The sequence below is a fragment of the Channa argus genome, chromosome 15, assembly GCF_033026475.1.
Source record: "Channa argus isolate prfri chromosome 15, Channa argus male v1.0, whole genome shotgun sequence".
NCBI lineage: Eukaryota > Metazoa > Chordata > Actinopteri > Anabantiformes > Channidae > Channa > Channa argus.
Window position 1 is genome coordinate 13,579,606 of NC_090211.1, and position 27,905 is coordinate 13,607,510.

Genomic DNA, 27,905 nt, shown 5'->3' on the forward strand with positions numbered 1-27,905 from the left:
GTTGCACTGGATGCCACCATACATGTGAGTTGATTGACTGTACAGCACGAATCATTCGGATGATAAACTGAGACACTCATCCAACTGGTGATTCTTAGTTGTAATCAGCACACCTAACTGAATATATAGTGTGTCAATATCTCAAGTTACCATCTTAACATCTATCTGGTGTTACTATTAGGATTAGTGCGCTTTAGGCCTTTAATAAACTAAAAAGATTTATCAACACAACTGGTGTAGATGTTCAAGACAATAAAAGATGCAGACTACTAAAAGACTCATTTCACAGCTCTTTTTACTTTTCTCTCTTTTTTTTTTTTGTTTAAAGTAGATGCCTCTGAAAACACAAATGACACTACCACAGTACCTTTGGCCAACAACCTTAGGACAAACCCAAACACAGCAAATTTGTACAATATCTTTTTAGACCTCAGATGCAGACACTTTCCTCAGCTAGATGACAGTCACCTATAAATGCCATGCACCAAATACAAAAAATAAAAAAGTGATTACTGTACAGTCAGTGCATATCAGACAATCACAACCAAAACAATTACAAGTTATGGCTTTAACAATGACCTTAACAAAGACTTCTTCTGTGAGATTGTTACATCTAATGTGATCTGAGATAGGTTGTTGTAGAAGGCTGTAAAACAACAAACAGCAATCATTGTATCAGGATCCTGAGGAAAGTCAAGTTATGTTCCAGTGGTTTCAGAGCTGACTGTGGGTCTAGGTTCATGGGAGGTATTTTATTACAGCATGTCTGAAAACATGTACATGACATGCAACGTAATAGAAGGACAAGTTACATGTAATTCATATTATTATATTTATTTTACCTTACTTGTCTTAAAGCTCAAAGGTGTTTTTTTTTTTTAATTGATCTTTTGGCAATTGAGAGACGAGAACAGACTGGCGGGAGTGAGGAAGAGTGTCAAGAAGTATGAGAAAAGTGCTGGAGGGTAACTGAACAGCCTGGGGCCATAGAGTGAACCACTGTCTATAGGCTCAGAAACCCTACGTTGGCAGAAAATGTCTTTCCTTCCCCATCCACTTCTTGCTCCCTTTCCACTTCACCGCCACTATGAGCTGCCGAGTTCTTCCTCTTCACTTGTTTACTGGAGGTGCCCCGAGGCCTTTGCAATGGCACCAAAAGGTGGAAGCCTGGTTGGGCTTTAGCAGAAGCTACACCCAAAGAATGGGTTAAGGTTTTGAATGTGCAAGGCATGAGTGAGGTGGAGCATGTCGATGAGGGACTAGCACTATGGACAGAGGAATATCCTGAACTCTGACGGTCTGCAGGCAAGGAAAAGTATTCCTGGACTTGGCGAATGCTGTTCTCCTCCCCTTCTGCTTCACAGAAACTGTCCTCATCGCTGGATAAGGCTCTGCAATGCTCAAGCCTTCTGTGTTCATCCGTCAGCGTGAGTTTGATTGACATCATTGAAGCTATTGAAGGATAAGGTGTAAGTTTAAGACAGTGAATCAATCAGATCAAGGTTTACACAAACTACTGACTTCAGCGGTTATAATAGCTACTGCCATCCATGCACATTAGTTCATGGAAAAAAAAAAAAAAAAAGCCTGGATTATATTAAAGCCTACATTTACACTGCTCTGCCACAACACCTGGTGGTGTTAACTGGGCAGGGTCACACCTACTGGGGTAGGATTCCAACCTGTGGCCTTCTGCATCCAAACCCAATGCTCTACCACTGATCCACCAGGCCCCCAGCACATGTTAATCATGGCCACCATTAAATCTTTCTTATGCTGACCCCTGTCCTCCACAGCATTAAGACAACCAGTTGGTATTAATGTTGTGGCTGACCATTGTACTGTACTGTACTGTACAAACTGGTTGATTATGCTGGACCTTCCACCTACCAAGTCATCTGTAGTCACATAATGTCCCAATTAAAAAAAGACTCATGCATTATTTTTGTCCATATACGTACTGGTTCATTTACATGCTTTACAGGAATATACCTTGGAGGCTGTTAGTAACGAGACAGGAATAAACATTTACCCTTCCCTCCTCAATACTCACAATCGCCATCTTTCTCTCCCTCGCTGTCCTCCTCCTGGTCACCCTCATAACCGGAAGACGAAGTGTCCAAGCTCCAGTCCAGGATGTCACCCAGCAGTGTCTCCTCTTGATTGGACAGCTCTGCTGTGGGCGTTGCCACAAAGCTGGCTCTGTGAGCCTCCATGTTGTCATCCCTTCGCCTGGGGAGAAAGTGGACAAGCGGTGAGTTACAGTGAGTCACTAGAGCATCTCACAGATGGCACATCAAACTCGTTCTGGACAAGACGTTCACAAGCGACAGTGCACAGGAGACTCAGCAAAAACAAAAACTGCTAAATGAACAAGGAGAGAGAGACTGATCATTTTGGTGTTAGTTATCGAGTTGTTTCTTGGATTTCTTCTGTGATTTTCTGTTGCTGTCACACAGAAACTGTTAAGTCCAAAGGCTTATGTATAATACATGGAACATGAGACACTGTTTTTCCTGGCTCACAGAAATTGCTTTACTGTATAAATGGAGTGCACAATGATTGAATACTAATGACCTAATCTACTTATTTTATTTCTTTTGGTCTTTTCTTAAGATTGTGCACTGTATGTTATTACTTTGAATGTTCAAAATGTCCATGGTGTTACAGAATGTGGCATTTTCTACCATTGTGCAATTTACAAAAGATGTTTCCAAAATAGAATCCATCTGTATGAGCCAACCAGGGTTTACTCTATTTTTTGTTCACGTTGTGTATTGTAAGTTTAGTTAGATTAAGAAGTGTATGTATGTGTACTGATGATCACATGGCTGCCTTTGAAGTGTTTGCCTTTGAGTTTGCTTAACCAGTTAAGGAAAACATGTTTTGTTGACTGGCCAGGGCTTCAAGGTATTGGACAGCTATAGGTACTACAAGGTAGTGGAGGAGCGGTTTTATGTGGAATTACTTGTTATCCACTCAACTGGAATGTGGGACTTAATAAACATTCAGTGTTCGTCTTATCTCTGAAGTGAATACTTTTTGGACCCCTGGACACAAGCAAGCCTGTCTCTACACCATCATTTACTAATCCCTATATAATACACTGTAAATGTTCACACAACTAAGCAGTAAATTGTGGATTTTAGACAAACACTCATTTTGCCACATTGCTAACAGCTGTGTGAGTGGCACAATAGTAATTTGCTCATCTGTAAAATCAGGACAAACGCAATGTAGACCTGTATATTCCATGTACACTATTTTTTTGTTCAATTATGGAATTTCTGACACCACTATATTGTAGGGCTTTCTCCAATAATATTTTCTGGTGTAACAAGCACTCACTACTAAGCTAATCAAACAGCTGATTGGATATTTCTTTGTACCTCAAATTATGAGTTAGCTGGGAATGATTATAGTTTGATTAAATGATAAAAAATTAATGGATTCCTTTAAATTGTCAAGAGGCCTGCAGATGTTTTGCATGGCTGTACCTCAGTGCATTTTATTTTATCCACGTTTTGTAAAGCTACTCTTATTTAATCGATTTAATATGACTAGGTTGAAATGTTTCGTAATAGGGAACCTGTGTGTTGGAAATTACCGCTTGCTTGTGCTGGATGGAGAGGCAAGGAAGGTGTGGATATCTGCTGGTTGGCCAGTGGGACTGGGAGGCTCCATCTGAGGCTCCACTTCAGGAATCTCCAATATCTGACAAAGTTCTTTAAAATCCATGACCTTGTGGAGTTCAAAACAAAAACCATTAACCAGTTAGATTCAGAGAAGCAATTAGAGACATTCTGTACTAAAATTCAGTAATATTTAGTTTTTATTAAATGTAATAGAGGACTTTTCTTGTGCCTGCAATAAATACAGTACCTCGTCTTTGCTGATATGCTGGTAAGCCTCATCTTCAAACCGTTGCTTAACTCCAGTAAGAGACACGTGCCTGTAGTCTTTTGGAACATCCTGACTAAAACTGAGGAGAGAAATAAAAGGGGGTTAACAGACGGGAAAACTGAGTTTGATCCACTTTTGTTGCTACAGCTCTATAACCAACTCTTACGGATAAATCTTGTTATTTTTCCATTTGAGAATTAAAGTTTATCGATAAAATGCTTACCTATCAAAGTGACTCACCCTGAGGCACGTTTCCGTGACTCAGCTGGTGATTCACTGACACACACACACACACACGCTTCCCACTTACTGGGCAGCTCTCTGGGATTCACATTGTATCAAAAAGCTTAATGGCCATCCATTTTCTTGACCCAACGTTATAAACAATCTTATATCTAATCAATGTGGCTATATGAGCATGCTTAAATCAGCCAGACACATCACAAATCAATTCTTGTTATCTCTTTACATGGAGGAAAGCACAGTGAAGTAACGATTATGAGTCAAGGGACCACAATAAATCAGAAAATGCAGCAGTGTTTTCATTGGCATTCTCTATATATTAGACAAAAAAATTTTTGTTCACTCATCTAGAATAAAGATTTTGTTGAAAATAGTTTATTAAATTAAAATAACCATCAATACTTTCATAGAGCAGTGTATGTGTATATACACATTAAATGCTATTTAATAGAGTTGATGTAATTACTGGGTCAAGATGGCAACTACCTTTTTTAATTGGGTGTAGGGACAACCGCAATACAAAAAACTTCCTCAGAACAAATGTAAAAATGCAAATGCCATTTCTTTTAGAGGGAAGTGGGCCTGGGCTACATGGCTTCAAAGTTACAATGAGTTCTTTTTCTTTAGGGGGTGATTTACAATTACACTTTTTTCCTGTTTATAGTTAAAAAGAGATTCAAACTATACACCATTCTCCAGTAACTGAGGAAGAAGAAAATCATAACTAGCAAAGCTGCTATCATTTTACACTCTGTCCACTCCCTAAAACAGTGCATTGTCTCATACCAACCTCCCCCCCCCAATGTGTTTGAAAGTGATTTTTCTTTCTTTTAATGTAAAGCCAGTGAACAATTGTTGGAAAACAAAAATTTGAATTAATTCAATGTATCAAATTGCCACAGTGGGAACGGTGATGCATATATTTAACCAACCAATTTAAAAAAAAAAAAATGAACCAGTCAGAAATAATTTTATATCCTGACCCTGGCTAAACACACCTGGTTAAGCTACAGCAAGTAAAAAAGTGCACATAGTAAAGGAAAAAATCTTCTGAGAATGTGTTTGTACCTATGATCACTTTAACACTTTAACAAGGATTTAATTGCTTACTTTGAATGTATTCCCTTGCTGAGGTAAGAAAAGATTAGGCATAAAATAAAATGTGCCACTTCAAATAGTCAAGATAACACTAAAGTAATGTACATGTAAATGGTTAAGATCATGGCTGATCACATCACTGGAACCTAATACAAAAAGGGGGTAAGGGTACAGAAAAACAAAACCACCCATCCAGACCAGTAGCTTGTGCCTGAATGTATGGAACGGCTTGATTATCAGCACACTGTGAGGGACTTACCATTTGACATAAAGCAGCACAGAAAGGGAGACAAGGTCTTGTTTGGAGAAGCCTGTGTAGTCAGTTAACTGGCTGGGCCAGAGAGGAGCTGGAGAGAGAAGACCACAGACATAAGTCAAGATGTAAAATAAACTTTGGATTCAAGTGAAGCTCTAAATTCTATTTTAGAAAATATTATTGAAATTACATTTGGGTGTTAAAGAGGGGGACACAAGGAATCTTTTTAAACAGGGATTTGTATAAACGTGTGTCAGTGAGTGTTATTACCATAATGATGTAGTGCTCGTGAAAGAAGTAGTGCAGCACAGGCCAGTTTGGCGGGTGGTGGTGTGGCAAGAGCAGAGTAGAGCAATGACAGCTCACAGATGTAGCTGAAAAGGTGAGTGGTCCGCCTTTCCAGAGGAAGCAGAGACAAAAGCAGCTCCCCATAGTCTAGCAGTGTGGGACTCTAAATGTAAGTACATAAAATATTTTAATATATAGCTTTTATTAAAAATGTTTTGACAGGAAAATGTATTACATTCAAACATTATATACCATTTGTTGTACTCACCCTTATCTTTCCCTCCAGCACAGAGACAACCTCTCCCATCATTCGGACCAGATCCTCATATTTGTAGGTGTTGTCTGTGAGCCAAACAGCTTCCCGTATGGTCAGGATTTCTTTACTGATATAGCTGTAAAGAAAAAGAAAACAATCAATTTTGTGTTCATTCCAAAAATAAAAACACCACAATATCTGAATTAATATTTTTGCCTTCCATTCCATGACAAACCCCTAACAAAAATCCTCAAATTACTCTGCCAGCGATGCTAGTGACCCTACAAAATTTCTAAACCATAATTCAACTCTATTTACATGAAAAAAAAAAAAAAAAGTGCAGACAGAACACAGATTCTTACCGTGTACAAACTACCATACAGGCAATGCCCAATAGCTGAAGGCGTGCCTTGGGAACAGAGCGCAGAGCCAAGTACCGGTCCACACAACCCACTGTCACGTGCAGCGCCAGGCTGGAGAAGTCCTTCATGGTGGTCACCTCCACAAGCCAGTCTACCAGAATGTATCTACAGAAGTAGAAAGAAAGTGAGAACTGTAGACCTTGAAGATGCAGTACTGAAATTTGACATTCTGGCACATTTAAAAACTGATCAATCAAAAAGTAATTCATCCCCCCCAAAAAAGAGGCTGTGACACTGTGTAAAATAAAGACAAAGAGAATCCAATGGTTTGCAAAGTATTTATATCCTATAGAGTTGCTATTTGATTAGTACAAAGACAACATATCTAAGGTTGACTGGTGAATCTGTGTTGGGGCTCAGTTTCATCTACTATTTATTATCACAAAAAAAAAAAAAAAATTTAAAAAAAAGCTGATGATCCAAACACAGTGAGTAATAACAATGGCTCCAATGGCTCCATGTCTACCTCATGGTGTCCTTGATGCCTTGTCTGATGATGCTCTGAGCAGGGGACTGTGATGCCATATTAGAGGAACTGAAGAGCTGGGCCACTAAGTCAGAGCAGGCGTTTGCTTCTAAGCCAAGTGGATTCCCAATGCTGCACACTTTGGCCAGAGAGAGCTGAGAAAACAAAATACAATATGTTAAACAGATGTCTTACAAAGTTATTTGACAGCTTCTTGCATTGGTTCACAGTTTACTTCTGAAATTGCAAGGCTTATAATTTGGATGAGTCACTTTTGCAATTCTGTGATGCAGCTTTGGTTTTAAATTTGTCAACAACTGTCAAGACCTCTTCACACTGTTTAATGGGGTTTGAATAAAAAAACAACTCTGGACAAATGGAGGAGTGGAAAATGACAAAAACAAATTAAACAAACATGGCACAAGAAAAGTTGTCAAAAGACAAACAAGTCACTGTCTTTTGTGTTCTTACAGTGTGAAAATAAAGCTGTAGAAATACAAAGCTCATCACAAGATGAAAAATACAGAACACCACAATTATTAATTTGCCTAAGCTAAGAACAACATGACGTCAGTCACACACCTGGGCCTCCCAGCATCCTTTCCCAGCATAGTCCCTGAGCGTTCGGACACATTGGAGGTACCTGCCTGGATCTGCCATCTGAAAAATAAACACACACAAAAACCTAAATATCACATCTTGCCCCATTTGACAGTTGGTATAATTGCAAAAGAGATTTAGTTGGCCTTTTCATATTCCAATCAATTTTTGGACATGTTTCAAATACTACAGACAAATGTGCTTGTATTTGGGAATAAGGAAAAACCACAGTGGTATTACAATGTTACAAAGAGTAACGAAAAGGAAGATTCAGACTCACAGCTGCTTTACGGTTGTGCTCCCACAACAAGTAGGAGCTCTGTAGACAGCCAGCCTGTGAGGACTCCTCCAGCATAGATATAGCATCTGAGCGCTTTACATCCTCCTTGAAAAAGGTAACAGTATTCCAGATGTGAATAATAGATCCTACTTAAACACACCCCACACACCCACAGAATAATCTGTCATTATCTCGTCTAAACATTGTAAATGCTTCTCTGTAAAAATCCTAAAAAACAAACTAAAGCATTCAAATCCGTTTAAGATGCTTGAAATAATTTCATACAATTAAATAACACAGCCCTTTGGCACTGTGAGTAAATAGAGTCAACAGGGAAAGTAAGACCATAGTTGTGTTATATGAAGAGGAGAAAACAATTGTGCCATCTGTGCTGTTAATGACAGCCCCACGTGACAAAAAGCAACAAAAAGCTCGACATTTTGATTAAAGGCTAATAGAAACTAGGATAACCACACCCAGACACTCGGATACAGTCTCACTTTCACACTCACGTCAAAGAGCTGCAAAACTCTGGCTAAGCAGTGCAATAAGGGCCCCCTCTTCTCCTGTAGAGAAAAGTTAAATAGATTAATGAACACTTGAAATATTAATTGCATTACTTACATATGAACACTGCACAAAATTTTAGTAGTTTATAAAATGATTTATGTTTCTGTTAATAGAAGTCAGGATGGTTATTGTGACTGTCTACTGATAGAAAACACGAACAGCCATGTTTAGAGCTTTATTTGATATGGTGATACCAAACATTAAAAATGAAAACAAACAGTTTCCATACTAGCAATTAGGGAAAAAAATGGAAAATAAGAATCTAGAAAAAAGACTTTGCAATATAATTAGACACAAACAATTGTTTATATGAGCTAAAAACGAAAGGCTTAATTGGTCTATATTTTAATGAAAGCATATTTGTTTGTCCTCTAAACTGCCACTGACAAAACCTACCACATTGCTCTCACACTCAGCCTTGAGACGATCAAACACTACGGCCTTGCAGCAGCTGCCAGTGGGTGACCATGGTGGACGGATGAACACCCAGATAAAGGGATCTGCCTTGGGAGAGCGCAGGCTCTCTGCCAGGCTGAAAAAGTGGGAGGCCTTGCGACCACATACATCCGCTCGCCCCTCATCACTCAGCAATGCTGGTGGAGAGAAAGAAGACACGACAGAAGAGCTGTGATTGCTAAGAGAATTAATCAACAGGGATTTATATCACCTAATTTCACCTGACCTTTACTTAAGCAGAATGGTCCTTTAGTACAGAATCAATCAATGTAAGTAATTCAATGAACAGCTGAGCTAGGAAGTTTTTAAGTGTTTAACTTACGTCCTTCATTGTACAAATAAGCAATCCCAAGCTTCACGGCAGCTTCAAAATTCCCTTTCTCAGCAGCTCTAAATGGAGAGAGAAATTTCAAGTAAAACCTATATAGATGATCATCAATTTTATTTTATAGAACTAAATGTACCTTTCAAATAGCCACAAGGAGTTGGGAGAGGGCCAGCTGTCTCTGAAACTGACTCTGGCCCATACACTGGAGTGGTTGTCAACAATGTCCCGCAGCTGGGAGTGAACCTGTAACAGAACAGGAGACAATTAGTCCCTAAATATAAGACATCAGAAATTAAATAAATGGTCACAAGATGCTCAGCCAGAACTAATCTGAAATGACATGGCACATACATGCTAGAGGTGACATATTAGTGTTAAAGTGTGTACAGTAAGTTTACTCACTGCTCTAACAGACAGCAGGTCCTCAGCAGAGAGGCACTGCAGCACACAGAGGAGGACCTCCTCAGGTAGAGATAGTAAGGTTAGGGCTTGAGTTCGCTTACGGACCCGCTTTCTTGTAGGAACAGAATAGCATTTTGAACAATGGCAGTGGACCACTAAAAGAAAAAGGAATTAAACATGTCAGATAATATGACCAAGCAGTTTCCTATTTTTTAGCATGATTCTCATTATGTACGACCAAAAAAAGCACATTTGAATTGCTTGCGTGCACACACACACGCACGCACGCACAATAACTCCAAATCATTTCACATCTTAGTGCAGAGCTGTCAAACTAATTCTCACAGTAATGTCAAACACATATTGGCTCTTAATTCACAGCAGTCCAAAGGCTAGTAAATAGTTTAACTTATAATAAGGTTAACTTTAGGTATTCATATCAAAGTAGCGATAATGGAATCCGATTCAAAGTAGTTAAGGTAAATTGAGATATCTCCGGGTTACCTAGTCAAATCCTCTATTTAAGTGCAAAAGTGTTTAAATCGTTTGAAAGTTAGCCCCGTCAGGAATATCAACATAAACATACACTATTGTTCATTAAATGGCTATAAGATTTAACAACCATCTAACGACGGTGAACCGAGACTGGGAAAACAAGTGAGCGCCCAAATTTCCCTCCTCTGGTTCAAACAAAACTAAGTTAGGACTAGGTCTGACGACGATTTTAGTTTTTAATCACAGCAAACGCTCACAATGCTAGGAGAAAATATACGACATGTTATGTACGTTAATATTGACCTGTTAAAAGCTATTGATACAGTAACGTCAACAGGAGAAATCTTGGTAACATTAAGGTTTGGGTTGGCTAACTTTAGTAACGTTAGCTAGTTGCCAGTGCCTAAAGTTGCTACATCAAAAGCAAATTCTCAGACACGTCCTTTACATTAAGCCATTACTATATTTTTGGTAGAAAGAGCAAGTATAACACATACAACTAGTTACTTACCGCCTGCTTTCATTGCAAGTACAGTGATCTCTCCTCACACAGCCGGTGTCTGTAGCTATCTCACTTAGCAGCGATTTAAACGTGCAAATATTACACACTTACAGATTATTTCACCAAATATTAATATAAACAGTGCTAAAATACATTTAGTGTCTCTGTTGCGGTGTAACAGTGGACTACTATCTTAACAAGTTTTAAGCTCTCGTCTTAATTCAAATTCAAGCACGCTTCCCAGTTTGTGGACACGCCTACAGCTACTCTAGGACCGCCCGCGCTTACCGTTTAAACGCCACATTCAATCTGATTTGGCGAGAATGTTGCCGCCCATCTGCCACATAATAACCCTGTGATTGGTCAGCATGAAGAAGGGTGCACTGATTCGCTGCTTTTTATAAACTGCGAAATATCAAAAGCTCATTTGACAACGTAACTCCATTTCGAAGTACGCGCTCGCCAGTGAGTGTATACGATTGGTTGACCTGAATATGAAGAATGTTTCCCCAGACCCGCCTATTTATTAGGAATTGTGGGAAATGCAGTTGAACATAATAAACTGTTTAAAGGTACTCCGTTTAAAGGGACAGGCGCATCGCTTCACTTTTGAGAGAGACGTAGGAGACGGAAACAACATTTTAATATTCTGCTTAATGAATATTAACGCGTGAAACGTGGCTACAAGAATAAAAAGCAGAGAAGAAATCCTTAGGTTGTCTACTCAAGTTTCAGCTGCTTTATATTTGTATTCGGTCTCTACCGTCTTAGTAGTGTATATGTTTCAATAGCAAATGTAACATCCGATAAAGGGAAAACAGTTTACACTGATATTGTTGCTCATAATGCCATGTCTATATTAATGGCGATTAAGGTGTTCATCGTTCTGAAAAAAAAAAAACTGCTGTGGCAATGGTAGGGCTAGCCTTCAGTCTCATCAAAAGAAATCCAAAGGTGAGCAAAGGTTAAAGCATGGAAACCCTTTGGACCAAAATCTAATTACTGCACAGACACACACCCATTAAAACTTATTAGGTGCATTGATCACTATTTGTGTGACTGAGCACACATGTAAACAATTAGACAGCAGATTGGTTTGGCGTCTGACGTAGCTGCCTTTGAGGAAATTACACAATGATTAAGGCCATTGTGTTGGAACCCCATTGTGAGTAAGACTACTCTCTTGGCTGAAAAGGGTCTTTGTGATTGCTGGTCTTTTAAAAAGGGTTATAAAGACAGACCGCAATTTTAGTAGTAATCATTACAGTCTCTTTGTAATCTACACATAACCTGCATCTCATCACCTCTTACTTGAGCTAATGTTTGCTAAATTACAGGTATAGCACTCAATAGGTGCCTTTAAGCAAAATAGAAGAAAAGAAAACTACATGTTAGATTACCTATATAGCTTCAAAGGCATTTGCAATGCAACTGAGAACTTTTAGTGCTCTCTCTATTTTTGTAATACTTGCAGAATTATGAAATTACATGTGTACATCTGAGTAAAGAAAATACATTTCTGCTTGTGTCCCTTTTGCCCACTGAAGCATATAATTCTTTCTGCATTTTCTGCTGGAGGTGCTGTATGATCAAATTATCTTGTAGTGACCTCAGATGGGGCAGAGGCTGTGACATCGTCAATTGGATGCAGTCACAGTTTCCATAGAAACTCCCACCCTTCTCGACCAATTTCTCAGTAAAACACAAATTGACCAAGAGAACTAAAGGGAAGAAATGGTCTAGTTCCTTTAACTTAATTTAAAAACAATAATAGTAATAAAAGCATAATCATAGTGCTCACAAAACTACAAACTCCAAATCTATAATTACAGTTCATAAGCATCTATAATTACTTAGCATAATCCAACTAAAAGGATGTGTCATCACAAAGACGTTGCCTTCCAAAGGAAGTAATTGAGTTTGATCAAAGAAGCAGAGAGGAAACTAATACCTGGACACCTGAGCTAAGTATTCTTTAACCAAACAAACCAGTACAGATTTATCTCATATTTGTCCACAGTGAAAATTTGAGATAGAAACAGAGAAAGATGGCAAATGCAAATAGGTGTAGAACAAGTGTGAATGATTAGCGGGATTAACTACACTGCAGTTTCTTTTTGTCTGTTCATAATTGCAGTTTCTCTTAGCCAACAATGTGGTTTGTGTGTATGTGTGTGTGTGTGTGTGTGTGTGTGTGTGTGTGTGTGTGTGTGTGTGTGTGTGTGTGTGTGTGTGTGTGTGTGTGACAACACTGGCTATTCCAAGACTTTCAACTCTGTGGCTGATTAAATCCAAAAGCTTCTAATCACAATTGTTTCTATCACAATACCTAAATTGAGAGTGGGTTGTAATTTCATTTTGCTTGTGATTTAATTTCACTGTCTGGCCAGATATCTGTGATTCCCACCTACACCTGTCTCCAAAACAGCTGTCATAATACACAAAGCAGAGCTGAAATGTAACTCTATCGTACTGCAAGGGTATTATCTGGCACCAGCAGGCATTGACTAATCAAATAAACAGGCAGAATTGTCTTTTGCACAGATGCAATTGTTCAGGAATTTGAATAAAACATAGAAACCATGTATGACTCAAATCTCTACCTTATGATGTCACATTTTGCTGCCTGTTGAATGTTTCTGGTTTTGCAATTTAAATTGATGTCAGTTTTGTATAGTTCAGTGTATGATAAATCCCAAATAACACTGAATGCTTAGGCCTGAAGCCAAGTCCTGGTGATCGAGAGGCGGATGAGATGCTCCCATCTGGTTTCCTGTAATCTGTGCTGACCCTAGCAATCCAACTGACCACTTCCACCCTATCCGCACTTTGCCCTGTTGGTCTAACATTGTTGCCTCCACACCCACAGTCGTTTCCCAGCAAAGTCACCAGAGAATTATAAAATGTTTTTATATTGTGTAAAATTTTAATAGACTTATCTCACACAGACCTGTTTGTTAACTTGTAGACTCTTTTCACAGTGGGGATAGTTTGTGTGTTATATGTTTTGCCAGTAGGGGGTGTTATTTATTCTGTTTCATAGCAGCCAATCTGTTTTCATAACAACCAAAGGATCCCACATGTCTCTGGGTATCTGACCAAGTCATCCAAGCTGGCACGGTAGTGTAGCTATGTGTCTATATACAGCATAGAAATTTCAAGCACAGGGAGGCTAAGGTGGTCTTCTCATCCTAACTCACCTCACTATCAATTCTCCATCTGTCTTTTGTATTTCCAGCCCTGTACAGTTGCAGCATCTAGTTCTAGATTATAATCTCCCAAACCAAGTAGCTCACAACCAAGTAAATGTAATTTAAATTTAATAAATTACAGACCTACAAACTACAAATCATAACATCACAGAGCAATGTGTTCACCTAACATTTATTTATTACAATTAAAATGTACATGTAAGTAGAAATATGCAGTACAAATATAAAATAATACATACAGCACCGCATATTTTAAGGGTGCACAAACATTTATATTTTGTGTAATTCACTGATGTGATGACCAGCATAAGCATAGGCATGGGTGTCTTCTGGGTGAGGGAGGTATTTCCCTGCAATTGAGAGAGGTAGATTTTCCCTTTAATTTTTCTGAAGGCAGAGGGGAAATCATTTCACATCAGTTCTAACAAACACGTAATGGTCACCGGCCACCAAGTTTTACTTTCCATACACTGGCACAGTGTGGTTTGAAAATTTACAACTACGCAACCACAATATATTTAGTAAATGTGCACCATACATGTGAAAACTGTATTAACTGTATTAATAACAGTGTGTGTACTTCAATTGTCTTGCTTTTTGCAAGCTCTGTTTCTCACCCTCTCACTCTCTTTGTTTCTTTCAGCTTCGTGATTACTGCCACAAAATGTCTTTCTGTGAGAAAACATCACATATGTGGTTAGGCAGCTCTAACAGAAGCAGCATCAATCAAAGACAGGAGATTATTCTCGTCCACAGCTCTTATGTCTACTTTATTAAACACTGCACGGTTAATAACATTGATAACTATGGTTCAATTTGGCTTCTGGAATATGTTCAAGCCCCATATGATTAGAGCAAACACTAATTCATGTGTCGATAGCACGTACATTCATGTAGATAGCAGAGACAGTGCCATATAATGGCCTTGTTGTAATAATCTGATGTAATGTAATACTGTACTCGGGCTTCCGTCTTGCCTCACTGCTCAAAGGATACCACTGCGTCATGATTTTAAAAAAAAATCATGCTCTTGGGCATTTCCTTTGACATCTAACCATCTAATTAAGGCCTGATGTAAGCATACAGCATGCAGATGTTCACAAATACTCACTGATCTACAGTGTGTTAGTTCGACATTTGTCAGTAGATAAAGAGAAAGTTCAGAGAAAGCTCCACTCCGGTTAACTTTAATTTGAACTACTGCCACTCATGCTTTACATTCCCTAGGATAATACCGCTCGGTTCAGGATGGCAAATCCTAATTTAGTATCTCTCTACTTCCACAGAAAGGTGAAAGAAATGACTTCCCATGTTCTTCTTTTGTTGCCCCATTACCTCTGTAATTTTCCTTTCTTTTGTTCCTTCTATTTTAAAGGTAACAGACATTGGACAGACATTTCTCTGAGCTTTAAACTGTGTGAGAAAGGACTGATCATTACACGTCTATGAAAGCAGGTAGGCAATTGCTGCCTTGTAATTGACAAGCTGACTATCTGGATAATCTTTGGCATTGTGTTTTGACTGCTACCTCTGGATGCATAGACACATTTTACTCAGCAACAAATGTCAATGTGAAAAGGGTTAAAAAAGGGTTAATGCAACAGTGATAAATGATAATTGTCATGGATAAAGAAGTGTTAGTACCCAGTCCTTCAGCTGTAGAAAAACGGTCTAGACTCTTTTTCTGTACATTCTTTACAATGCACTTACTCCTCCCATGATTTGCCCTTCTATCCCATGTTTCTTGAATGAATAAAATGAGCGTTTAAGACAAGAATACAATGTCATTGTGTGTCTCATCCTGTGAGACCACACGCCAACAGAAAGCACCTATTCACAGATGTTGAGCTGAGCGGAGTTACATTCACCAATGGTTTCTAAAAGATAAAGCAAGGCAAGGAAAACCTCAGAGTCACTCAGAGAACAGAGATAAATCAGTATGAGAACAACATAATATAGTTTATAATCAGTACTAGAAAACAGCCTTGTGCTCTATTTTCAGACAGATAAAGGAATTTGCCACTCACTCTTAGAGTTAAAACTTTTTTGTAACATTAGAGTGAAATTAAACCACTTTCTTTGGTAAATAAAAATCACAACTTTTACGTCTGAGAACTACAGAGATTACATTTACAAGTGTATCTGTGTGTCTAAAGTTTTGAAAGACTATACACGTCTATGTAGGTTATATCACATGTGGCATGAAGTAAGAAACTGGGGGTATGGGATGGAGGAAGGCATATAGGATGGATGAGGAGCTCAGATGGAAATGGGGGCATGCAACAGAGCCTTTTTCCATGAGTGCTTACTCAAGGCACCAAGCGGGAGGGGCTAGAGGGGAGCAGGATCAGTCAAAGTGTCCCTGCAGTGGCATGTCCCTTCAGGCAGTGTCCTTCAATAATCCTGGCCTGCTGTGTGTTGAGCAGGGGTGCCCCACATTGACAACAGGCTGGGCATTAATGCTCGCACACTGACAGGAGGGCATTCAGTCAGAAAGTCTGTGCCCCGCTGTTTGTAATGGTAAACTAAAGCTATAAAAGGCCTTTTAGAGAATGTTCCTTTACTAAACATTTCTCTTGCCTGACACAGATGTGCAAATCTTTTGTTCCTTAGTAGTAAAGTCCAAGCTCCAACAATGTTTAAGTTCATCAGCAGCTCCCCTACCCTTGCAAGCTCATCGTCCACTCAGATGCCACTAAGATCCTGCTGGACTCAAGTTCCATTCTCTCATTGCGTAAAAAAGCCCCCAACGCATTGCTGCGGTGTCACAGGACGAGTGAATGACGCTGACTGCTGACGTGGGTGAGCTGCTCTTTGGGCTGGGTATCAGGTTGCCGTCTTTGGCCCAGTTCAGGCCTCTTGGAGAGTCACCTGTCCTGGCAGGAGGAATGCTGTTACTGACGTGCCTAGTGACGCCAGCATTGACTCCAGCAGCAGCTCTACATGGCGTGTTAGGTGTCTGCGCGAGCTTCCACTGTGACTGCTGGTGCATTTGTGAGTGAGAAGTGTGAGGGCCATGTATCCGTGCATGTAAGTATGCATGCAGTGTACGATGCATATTTGTGAGTGTCTCCTCTGAAGTTGTTTTGACACTGGACACCTGCTGATAAAAGGGTGTGTGAGGCGTTGGTGATCCCTCCTTGCTAATCCAAAATGGTCCAAACCCTACAGACTAAACAGAACCTCAGTGTTTTGTCTATTTGTCCTTCCATTCTGTATGATTTCTCAATTCAAGTTCTCTCCAGTATGACCTTAGCCAAACTCAGTGATAACGAATAGGGGGGATTCGGCACTGGGTGCAGGTGAAGTGGCAGATAATTTTGCCAGCCCTTGAGTTCCCAGCTCTTGGTATATCTCTGCCTTTAAATTTCTACAACTGTTCTCCCCATGTGCTTCACAGGGGACACTGTTCAGAGGTAAAGGAACCTCCCTCTTTCTTTTTCCTTCTCTTCTTCTTGTGGACAGTCCAACAAGTGGTGGCCATTAACAACAGCAACAGTCCCATGATAAGCAGCACCACTGACACCACTTTAGTCTGAGGCAGGTCATTATAGGTGTAGGTCACTCCTGTTCCTGCTACACCGATCACCAGAGAGATGATTCCAAATGGAAAGATGCAGCGGTACCAAGACTTTTCCATGCCTCCAGTGGCCTGGGACAAACGTTCCAAAGAGGAGAGCACCTCAGGAACTTTGGCACCACCAGTCTCCAGGGACTGACCCTCCTGCCCAGAGTTTGTCTGAGGCTGAGGCTGACAAGCCAGGTGGCCCGTTGTACAACCCATCCTGATGGTGCGGAGTGGTAGATCCTGAAATAAGGCGGCAGCGTTGGCCTTTTGAATCCTGTTCCTGGTCAGTTCTGGCTGGAGAAATGGAGACAGGTAGAGAGAGAAAGGAGAAGGTGGTACATATCAGACCAGGCAAATGACTGGAACAGGAATGGCTAAAGTGTGTCAGATGAAATCTTCTAAGTCAGCGCTGAAATCCACTTACACTTTCCCCTTCTCTCCCTCTCTGTCTAGCTGTTTGTTTGTACGCTGCCTGCTTGCTTTCTGCCAGCACATTGTACACTCTACTGAATGTAGTGACGAGGAAAATATATAAGGGGCTATGGGAAGAGGAGGAGCTAGGGAAGAAAAACGGGGAAGTCCAAGTGCTCTGATTGGTCTTTTTTATGACGTCAAACTTGAAAGAAAGGAGAATGGGGTTGATGAAGCAGAGGAAGGGGGAGGGGAGAAGAGTTAACTGCTCCTTCTTTCTTTCTTTTATTCATCTTCCCATCAGCGTCTTTTTCTACTTTTTGTTTCCCTGTAAAAAACCTTGTTTTCCATGTAAAGGCCTTCTGGGAATACAGAAACTTGCTAACTAGAAATCATACCAGACAAAATATTTGCGATAAAACAAAAAGGCATGTCACCCTTCACTGCAACAGCACAGATGTGTCTCTTTTATATGACAGTTCTAAAGTGTAATGTTACTGCCACTGCACCCTTTCAGCTCTTGCATGGACATCAATATTCAACAGATAATCCTACACCAACTCAAACAGATGTCCTCCAATTGACGAGCAGGCACCTGAAGAAACTAGTTTGCAGGACACCGAGTATACAGTTACTCTATAATGGAAGTGTAAATACACTAATGAGCCTGCCCACACGTGACAGAAACCCACTGATGAAAAACACAGGCAGCCTCCACTTATTTCACACCCACACACACACATACAACTAATGTCAATCGTTTCTGAATGGAAGGCAACCTAATAGCATTTACTCCCGAATTCGCTCTCACAGGATCCACACAGTTCTTTTCCACACTTGTAAAGCCACATTAGCAAAGCATAATGTCTCTCTAGGTATTACCGGACATACTAAGTTCTTTTTTAATTTCAATGTCCCACACACAATTTTATCTTTATATAAAGTCTAAAAAGCACTCTTTTAAAACATTTCTGCAGATTCATAAAACAACACCATGACTTCAGCTTAGTAACAGGATTTCTATTCGTAATCAGCTGAAATGTTTCTTGCTATATAGTGCCCACAAGACACACAGGATGAGAATTTAGTAATACCCTCTATATCAATTTGAAGACACTGTATTCCTAGTAAGAAAAACAATTTTACAGAGGAAGCAGGCTCAGCCTAGATAAATGTGGGGAAAGGCCTAAGAGGAAAACATAAACATATCTAATTTACTTAATGATTTCAGTTGATCCAAAACTATGTAGCCCAATCAGCAACAGAGATGTGAATAAGCCAAAGAGAAGTGAAAGAGGGTAAGTGAGGAATGTGTTTGTTAGGGGCGGGGCTGCAAAAGAAAAGAGATCTTCAAGAGCAATAGGCATTTGAAGGAGAGAAGTGGATTCTTGGTAGCACTGTTTGGTTTCTGTGGATCTGTATTCCAGTGTTGCAGTGGACTAAAGCAGAAAAACAGAGAAAATTAAAATAGTGAAATGGATGCAAAGCATATGGCTAAAAAAAAAAAAGCTGTTTACCTCAAACTCTTCATATAAGCTTGACTATGAAGCAGTGCAGACTTGGAAAAAATAAAGCTTCTCCAATGGAAAGCTAAACGGACTTGGAGCTTCCACTATGTAACAAAAGCAGGCGTGAGAAATATGGGACAAAGGCGTGAGACATGGTTAACCTGGGCAGGCCCAGGCCATGTTCGTGGGAGTGGAAAAGCTCTACTTGTGATGGCTACAGCCAGGCAGGAGCTGATGTATGCAGGTCACAGGAAGGCTGAGTTGCGTAGGAACAACTCCCAAAGGGACCTGTGTGTTGTGTTACCGGGAGCTCAAGGATGCTTCCCTCCTTTAGTTTATGAACAGCAGAAGCCAGCAGCACATTGCTACAGTCCATACCCACACATACAGATGGCTTCACAGCAACCCATGAGTGGTGGGACATATGGTGTTGAAAAGGAGACTTTGTAATCATCATGTTTTGCTCATTTAAGCAAAAAGTAGTTGTTCCAGTTATTGTGCTTCTGCTGTTTTGGACACAGGTAACAAAAAAATCTGAGGCTGACACAGTCGTCCCCTTTTTATAAGCTACTTTTTATTCCTCTCCTCAGGGGAACATGCCATTTCCAGCTTGCAGCATGCAGAGAGCCAGGGCCACAAGCCCATTGTCTATGTGACTCAGCCGGCTTTGGGGGTGCATGTCTCTGTGTTTGTGTGTACTTGAGCTTTGGTGCTGCACGGCTCAAACACCCACGTCCTGCTGTGTGAACCCAGCGCCACCTGTCGCTCACTTTGGCACAGCCCGTGCCATCCACACGTCATCTGTGGGAAAAGCGTTTTAGGCATCTCCAGACTTCTGTGTTTTTGCGTAGAGCTAAATCAAAATTGGAAATTCTATCAGCTCACAAAGGCAACATATTAACCCCCCCCCCCGAGTTAATTTTAATTCAGATTTGCCAGATAGTAGGAACAAGCTGGAAAGCATGGAGAATGAATCTGAAATCATTGCTTAGCTTATGTGACCAATGCAATGATTACTTGTTAGCATTTTATAAAAATACTCTTTTTCTTGATAATTCTAGGTAATTGCCTTAGTCCAGCTGCCAACTTGATTGACTCAGACTGTGACATTAGCCACTGGTTAGTGTTCTCTGTGGTCACTTATCTGTGAGTTGAGTGCCACCTACTGTCTGTGCTGCAATGTTGCTTTGCAAATAAAACCACAACTTTCCAAATTTGGTGATTTAGGTTTTTATTTAAACTCAACTGTTACGTATTCCTTTATATGTTAAACATATTCTCTTGTATCTTAAACTAGATTAACAATTTAAAAAACAAAAAAAGAAAAGCGTATAAAAAGTTGACCATTTGGAAATACACGATTTTCTCAGCATGATGACAAAATTGTGAGTACAGCACTTCACAGCAAGAAACATTACAGAAACATGATTAACTCAAAATCTTATTTTTTCAACCTGACAGTCAAAGTAATATATGGCATCAAACACTAAATAGAGCCAACAACGGTTTTTCACCTAAATTATTGATTCGACAACAAATGTATTAAATTACCACTTTATTAGAAACACATGTTTAATTTAGTCCAGCAATTAACCTTACAATTGTAAGCATTAGTATTATAGTGTTACTGACAGTATCAGAGTGTTATGATTCTTCTTGGCATTGCAGTAGCCTCATAAACTGGTAACTAATTCTAATACTTTACATTCTACAGTCTTTAGTCGGGTTCAGAGTCCAGTACTATAGCAGGAAAGCACTCCCCTCCTTCACCCAGCAGGGAGTACATGTCTCTCAGGAGACTGGGTTTGGGACATCCGGGTCCAGGCAGTATAAGAAAGAGTTGGGGAAATAGAGTATCCAACAGAGCCTATAAAATAGAAGAAAACAAAAAAACAAAAACAAAATAAAAACAGCTACTGTATTTCTTAGTGCGTATTTAGTACTACTCAGGAGAACACAGTCAAATTAAACAGAATGATTAAGTGGCTTATGTATTCATAATTTATTAAGGGGATAAAAAAGACAACTGTTACCTGCTCAAGGTAAATCTCTTGCTGTAGCAGTGCCACTCGCATTCTCAGATTCTCCAACTTAAGGAGCTCTGCCTCTGTTGTGTAGTTTATAGTTATGGGCAGAGATGCTATCATTGCATCTCCCCACGCACCACTTGCCCCACTGGGGCAAAGACAGCCTCCATCTGGCCTCCATCGATCCCATGCTTCCCACTCTGAAGGAAAAGGTGGTTATTTTAAGAGTGTGAGGGGGAGCAACCGAACCCTAAATGTTTTTCTGCTCTGCTGCCTCAGCCTTAAAGGGCTAAGCCCGGGTCCAGCCACATCAGGATAGATAACTTAAAAACGCCAGCCTAACAGAGTCGGGGGTCTATTGAGGGAAAGGAAACTACTGAATTGGCACTGCGGTTTTACTAAGGCTGTTTTCATTTTCCACACACCAAAATGGAGAGGCTGCATTGCCTCATTAGCACGATACATTCATTCCAACCTCTTTTAATTCAACAAACAATAAATCCCTCTGTGGAAATGATAACACTCTAAAATAAAACACTTTCTGAATCTTGGAAGTGAGATCCTAGATTAGATGCACATGGTCACAACACCAGAGGGAGGTGTGTGAGCTAAACAGGAAATTAGAAATTACTGCAATTTTCTTTCTCACAGTCACTTTAGCAACATACTTCTTCTGCATTGGAGCTATAACTGTAAAATGAAATCTCCCTCCGTGTAGGTGATATGGTCATTTGTGAATGGAAAATATTATTGTTGAAGCTAATCGAAATTATACCATGTTAGATAATGTAGGAATAATTTAATTATGTCAAGAACACAGGTTCATGACATCACCAATGTCCTGCAACAATGTGACACACAGTTTTTTTATTTCTCTGCTCATACACACCAGCACAAACATAAAGTCAGGCTGACATGTACTGTGTGTGTCAAAGGGAAGCTGGATTCATACCTTGTTTCACTTTGTCTGCAAAACTGTGGATCTCAGCTACTGTCATCTGCAATCTTTCTAGTGTCAGGTGGGAATCATAGTCACTTAACCTTCCACCTATAGAGAAGTACATAATCAAATAAATTAAAATTACAATGTTGCAACATTACTCCAAAGGCATGAGAAGTTATTCAGTTGAACTGCAATATGTTAATTATTCTCATGCCTACAAACACTGCTACAATTCCACATAAATCTCACATGTTTAGTCCAGGGTCTTGAGCATCACAGGTGAAGTAAAGGCCCAGCACTCTATTATCCATTTCTGTAGCTTCACAGAGACCCTTCCTGCCAACTCCCTGTGTAGCTTCTTCCCAAATTACCATCTTCTCACCCACATGCTTGTGTCATCAATCTACTTTATCTGTCCTCATCCTTCTACTCCTAATTTGTTTGTCTGTGGGTATTATATTTAGGTTTTTACCCAGTTCTGTGGCCACGTCAGGGTTGTGTTTGGCCAGCAGCTCCTTTGTCTGGCAGTGCTGGGTGAGGTCATGCCCTTGGTGAATCAGCCTGTTGACCAGAAGCCTGACGTGGTCTGGACTACCACACGGCCAATCCTCGGGGAACTAGACAGTTAGAAAGACAGGTCATGGCCGGCACACTGAATACTAAGAATGTTTGAATGAATAAAACTATATATTTAAAACTATAGATTTGCTCTGACAATTTCCTATTAGCTGGGTCTTCTCATAAGCTGTTAAATTCTAATGTATTATTCAGCATTCCAAAGCATGGAAAACATGCTTCTGAGTCCCCTTCTGATGTAATTCACTAGAAAAAGGAAGGATACCATAGCTCTCATCCTCTCCATAAAGTAACTCCTCCCAGGCACAGGGTTCCTTTGAAGGGCAATAATTTTTTCCCACAACCTGAGGGTAATAAAGAGGAGGAAACTTAGTGCTAGAAACATGAAATTCAGTGTAATAGTCTTACAAAGGACTGATTCTGTCAACCTGTTTTGCTTGGTCCTAAGAGATTTCCATTTGACTTTCTGCTCAGATGATGTCCTGTTCAAAACAAAGGTGAAAAAAATAATAAAAATTCCAAATAATTGCCAGCACACACACATCCATGTCCTGATATTAACTCCATGTTTAAAGTAAAAATAATTAGAATAAACAATAAAAAGGAGCAGATAATGTATAAATGCATTTAAGATAAAATTATAGTTGCAAAAAAATTAAAAATATTCAAACTAGTTGTAGAAAAACATACCCACTGTGTTGAAGCACACTGTGAGTGCCAGACTTATATTTGTGTGAAAAAGGCACCGTTTTGTTTGTAGAAGGAATGGACACAGACGTAACTTTGCCCAAGTCGCTGCCATTCAAAACAGTGTCTCTTATAGTTGTGCGTTGGGAGTCCAATGTTAGGATGTGATCAAAAGTACCAGAAGCCAAGTCAGCCAATTTCTTAGCTGCCTGGTGCTGCACAAAACCAGCTGATGAGACAGGATAGTTCTGGATTATTATTCTATAGTCTGTGGTTTTGGACTTTCCTAGATTGTAGTTTGCTGACTTTCCTGACCCTAGTGTTGAGGATCCTGATTTATGCCATTTTTGGTCAAGGTGGGTTGATTTAGAGCTGGAACGGATGGTTGTTTGTCTCCCTTTAGGCAGTGCAGATGACAGTGTTACATCTTTGGATGAGCCACTTGTAGCACCTGGTTCCTTTCGAAATCCATGCTGTTTGTCTTTGTTGGGGTCTTTTACAGAAACTCTCAAACCAGTGCGGACACGAAGGGCTTTTTCCAGTGCTTGTTCGAGCAATTCTATTTCTTCCTTCTCCAGTGGTGAGGTATCTGTGTCTAAAGATAATGGCATTCAAACATGGTTGAGTTATTTTTTCTACCTCAGCTTTGTACCTTAACCAGAAACATTGTCATTTTACAAAATAAATAAAACATGGAGCACTAACATGTAGTCAGTTAAGATTACACACAGCTCATTTACAACATTCAAAAACGTAATAATTAAGTAGGACTTGAGAGGCATTAAAGTGACACAGCTGCTGTTATCTATCATTCTTTACTATCCAAAAATGCTAAACTGAATTTTATAACATGTAATAAAATTGTTACAGAGATTTTCTTTCTTCATACAGAGTGACAATGTGAACATTTAAATACACCATTGAGGCTAATTTTCTTCAACAAGACAAAAGAAATACTTTTTTAAAAATTACCTCTAGCGGTATTATCTGCACATTCTGGTCTCTCAGAGCCAGTCTTGGATTGTGCTGATCTGTTGGGAAACAAACCCATGTGAATTTCATTAACAAGCAAGTCGCAAATATGTATAAAAGCTGCCATTTTGTTAATATTGGGTAAGAGTTAGATTTTGACACTATAGATACATACACCCCTTTGAGCCCAATTATAAAAGTCATAAGTAACTATAGTTTAGTTGATACAAATCTTCTATATAACCACAACATCTAAACAATTATAGAGCTGACAAAAGTTATCTCTGGTAGATATACAGTAACTATGTAACAGTGACACTTATTTCTGATTATGAATTGGATTATTTGATTATTTATCTAATTAACATTAAGTAATAGGATATTTTGAAATTATTTTACATTTTTGAAAGGACCTTCACTTCATTTTCTGTAAATGCAACGCATAAACTGTATTTAAAAAATGTATTGGGTAAAGATTACTCCTTAGAGTAAGTACAGCATTAGTGCAGTCACCACAGACAAAGGGAAACATACTTGGCGCTGTAAAAGGCACTGCTGGGATTCGAACCCAGGATCTCCTGTTTACTAGACAGGCGCTTTAACCAACTAAGCCACAGCGCCGGGTGATGGCCATCGTCACAAGAGTTCAACTTATACAAAGAATCAACGATGTTCGCATTATTTCACATGGGCAACATATGCAGCTGTATAATAACTTTTTCGCTCCCTTACTTGGTTGCATGATTTTAAGACACGTTTGCCTTTGCATAAACTGGGGCTAAAACAACTTAACTGGGTCGAAATAGCATCACCAAACGCTATGAAGCTAAGCGCTATTAGCGTTGCCGATAACTTTATTCATGCATATAACTAGCGTCATAGGTTAACGTTAATTAACAACATACAACGCTAAATAACGTTGACTCTAGCTACTAATTATTTTAAATGTATTCTGTACTTAACTTCAAATGACTACATTTGCGTAAACTAAGATACATGATAACTAATTTAAAAGCTCTGTTACAACAGCAGGACTTGCTAGCGTTAATAATCAGATGTACCGTAACGTTACTTACAAGCTCTGTAGTATATCCCTGTAGAGCTGAATGCTGTCATTAATCTTGGCTTGTTCCGCTTTGTAAAGCTTGATGGTTCGCTCAACTATGGAGAGTAATGACATGTTGGTGGCTGAATGTCTCGATACACTCACTGTTCAGCCTAGACAACGCGTAACGCTACGAAGCAATGTTGAACTATCGGTGTAAACACTGAATTGTGGTTAGCATAGGTTCACTAAAATGGCACAACATTAACACGTGAGATACTTCTTTGGCTGACATCTTGACAACGGTTAAAAACAATTTAGCACTACCGGTTGCTCGTTCGTGCTAATGCCGCCAAATCAAAAATAACAAAGTCACATATCCCCATTCTTATTTCAAGATCGTAAACATTAGCATGACACCCATCTAACCTGTGTGACTAACATAACGTGCAAATAAACGTCTTGTTTGTTTTTTTAAATTACACTAAGTTAGTTCAACACAGAGAAAAACTTTGCAGCTCGACTTCCCAATAGCATTCATATCTCGCGAGAAGTGTCTTGATGCCAGGCCCAATGTGGCACTTATCATTTTGGTACCATAATTCGTGCAATACGCCCTCAAAAACAAAAGGCTAATTTGTACTGATTTTATGCAAGTGTGAAAACCTTGCCACCAGGGGAAAATATGAGGAATAAAAGAGTTAATCTAAATCTGCTTGCATCCTTTATAAATCAAGGCCTGCCCACACACTTGTCTCATAAATGTGCCACAATAGATTAGTTTGCCAGTTCCAAATTATTACTCTGAAGAGCACTTATTATTATTTTAATAACCGTCATAAAATTTTGTAATGAGAACCACCTATATAAATTTAATATTAGGCACCAATTTCCACTGACGACTATAAAAGAGATGTGTATTTCTTTGTGTAGTGTTAGACAATGGAACTCCCTAGAAATACCTAAAGGGGCTTTAAAAAAATTTCAGATCAAAAAAGATACAGAAAAAGAATAAAAACTATGAAGCTGACAACTAAAAGCTGTTTTGACTAGTAATTTACATAGATGGAATTAGAGCTTTTCATATTTTGACTTGTAAGTAAATAATTGTTGTTATAAGGAGAGCGAAACAGAAAGACCGTCTGTCTTTATTGTGCTTTTATGTTTTGAGTAAGAGGCAGATAATATATGATTTTCTTGTTCCTTCTCCTTGTCAGCCATGGAATATTTATGAGTAACTACAATGATGTTTTTTACAAATCAATTAGTTTTAGAGTTTAAATTGACACGAGTAGAACAGTAATGATTAGTTTCCCTAGTAGCCCATTCACAACAAATGGCTGCCTCATGCTTGAAGGAAGTTATTAAAAAATGCAGAGGGGAGTGAACACACACAGGATATGAATACTTAATAACTGGCTAATTTGTTGTTGATATGCAGAATTATATTACAGCAAATTATCCAACAGGCCTCTGAGACAAATCTGTTTATGTACAGAGGGCATATTACAGACATATGATTTTCCTCACTGTAGCTTAGTGGTATTTTTGTCTGTGTACAGTCAAAACTGTTATATGTGATTTGTAAACTCACCAGTAGGGACAATGACACCCAATTTCAACTAAAGTAAGTTGATATCTCTGCAGATCAAGTATTGTATTTTTAATTAACCAGAGTACTGCATCTGAATTAAATTCCTTTTACATAAACAATATCTGTTATGCTGTGCTTTTACAGCAAGGGTCCCTTTCGGGGCATTTTTTCCTTATCAAATGTGAGGGTCTAATGAATGATTATAGTGTAAAGCCCAATGAGGCAAAATTGTGATTTGTGATAAAGTGATATTTATATACAGTGTTGTGGTGTTACATTGCTATATTCCATAAAAAAGGATCTTTTCAGTAGAAGGTATGTTTACTCCCATTACTGAACAGGCATTACATGTGCTCATAACCTTCATCTCAAAATTTAAAATAACAAGTCATTTTAACCAATTAACACACATGCACACACTAACAGACAAACGAACATATAACCAAAAAAAAAGAAAATCTTTGGTCTGGTTTGTTTTCCTTTCAGGCTTATGTGCTGTTGATGATACAAATCATCAGACAAATCTTCATCATTACTTCTTCTCTATGATGGGATCAAAAGCATCAGGTTCTTGTTGCTGTGTGGCATGATCAAATCATTTGCCCCGCTGTATCTTCTTCAACACAACACACAATCATTTAAACACAAAAACTATACACGTATTTATTTAAACACACACTTGTGGACAAGTCTGCTCAGCAACACAAACAACCAGCTCGTACATAATTCATGAACAGCATGCATGAATCATGTGTACACAAAACACTTTCAAAATCATTATTAAACTATGATGTGTA

The 27,905-nt window shown here is 39.2% G+C and overlaps 3 protein-coding genes and 1 non-coding gene across 4 annotated transcripts; all 4 read right to left on the bottom strand.

Annotated features, from left to right (window-relative positions):
- Nucleotides 1-236: 236 nt before the first annotated feature.
- Nucleotides 237-10,809, bottom strand: ccnf (cyclin F). Its single transcript, XM_067476993.1, has 17 exons — nucleotides 10,575-10,809; nucleotides 9,569-9,723; nucleotides 9,303-9,409; nucleotides 9,161-9,228; nucleotides 8,779-8,975; nucleotides 8,325-8,378; nucleotides 7,813-7,917; nucleotides 7,515-7,592; nucleotides 6,933-7,087; nucleotides 6,407-6,571; nucleotides 6,057-6,180; nucleotides 5,771-5,951; nucleotides 5,504-5,591; nucleotides 3,883-3,982; nucleotides 3,608-3,741; nucleotides 2,054-2,232; nucleotides 237-1,452 (listed from the first exon to the last, which is right to left on the bottom strand). Exons 1-17 carry the CDS (start codon nucleotides 10,585-10,587, stop codon nucleotides 1,004-1,006), a joined length of 2,352 nt encoding a protein of 783 aa, XP_067333094.1. The 5' UTR covers nucleotides 10,588-10,809; the 3' UTR covers nucleotides 237-1,003.
- Nucleotides 10,810-13,932: 3,123 nt separating this feature from the next.
- Nucleotides 13,933-18,037, bottom strand: LOC137100326 (transmembrane protein 100). Its single transcript, XM_067478083.1, has 2 exons — nucleotides 17,770-18,037; nucleotides 13,933-17,639 (listed from the first exon to the last, which is right to left on the bottom strand). Exon 2 carries the CDS (start codon nucleotides 17,559-17,561, stop codon nucleotides 17,172-17,174), a length of 390 nt encoding a protein of 129 aa, XP_067334184.1. The 5' UTR covers nucleotides 17,562-17,639; nucleotides 17,770-18,037; the 3' UTR covers nucleotides 13,933-17,171.
- Nucleotides 18,038-20,463: 2,426 nt separating this feature from the next.
- On the bottom strand, nucleotides 20,464-26,063 carry LOC137100442 (tubulin epsilon and delta complex protein 2). Its single transcript, XM_067478277.1, has 9 exons — nucleotides 25,546-26,063; nucleotides 24,470-24,528; nucleotides 23,501-24,092; nucleotides 23,239-23,292; nucleotides 23,076-23,154; nucleotides 22,707-22,851; nucleotides 22,244-22,339; nucleotides 21,298-21,491; nucleotides 20,464-21,131 (listed from the first exon to the last, which is right to left on the bottom strand). Exons 1-9 carry the CDS (start codon nucleotides 25,647-25,649, stop codon nucleotides 20,982-20,984), a joined length of 1,473 nt encoding a protein of 490 aa, XP_067334378.1. The 5' UTR covers nucleotides 25,650-26,063; the 3' UTR covers nucleotides 20,464-20,981.
- trnat-agu (transfer RNA threonine (anticodon AGU)) lies at nucleotides 25,017-25,090 on the bottom strand. The gene has a single exon. It is a non-coding gene; the product is annotated as a tRNA-Thr (tRNA).
- Nucleotides 26,064-27,905: the final 1,842 nt, after the last annotated feature.

Excerpts from the sequence above, each read along its gene's own strand:
- LOC137100326 (XM_067478083.1), bottom strand. The coding sequence starts at position 17,561 with ATGGGTTGTACAACGGGCCACCTGGCTTGTCAGCCTCAGCCTCAGACA.
- ccnf (XM_067476993.1), bottom strand. Across the intron at positions 7,088-7,514 it reads AAGGATGCTGGGAGGCCCAG|CTCTCTCTGGCCAAAGTGTG; the intron begins GTGTGTGACTGA and ends TTGTTTTCTCAG. Across the intron at positions 5,952-6,056 it reads TGCTGGAGGGAAAGATAAGG|AGTCCCACACTGCTAGACTA; the intron begins GTGAGTACAACA and ends ACTTACATTTAG.
- LOC137100442 (XM_067478277.1), bottom strand. The coding sequence starts at position 25,649 with ATGTCATTACTCTCCATAGTTGAGCGAACCATCAAGCTTTACAAAGCG. Across the intron at positions 24,093-24,469 it reads TGCAGATAATACCGCTAGAG|ACACAGATACCTCACCACTG; the intron begins GTAATTTTTAAA and ends CATTATCTTTAG. Across the intron at positions 21,492-22,243 it reads TGCAGACAAAGTGAAACAAG|AGTGGGAAGCATGGGATCGA; the intron begins GTATGAATCCAG and ends CTTTTCCTTCAG.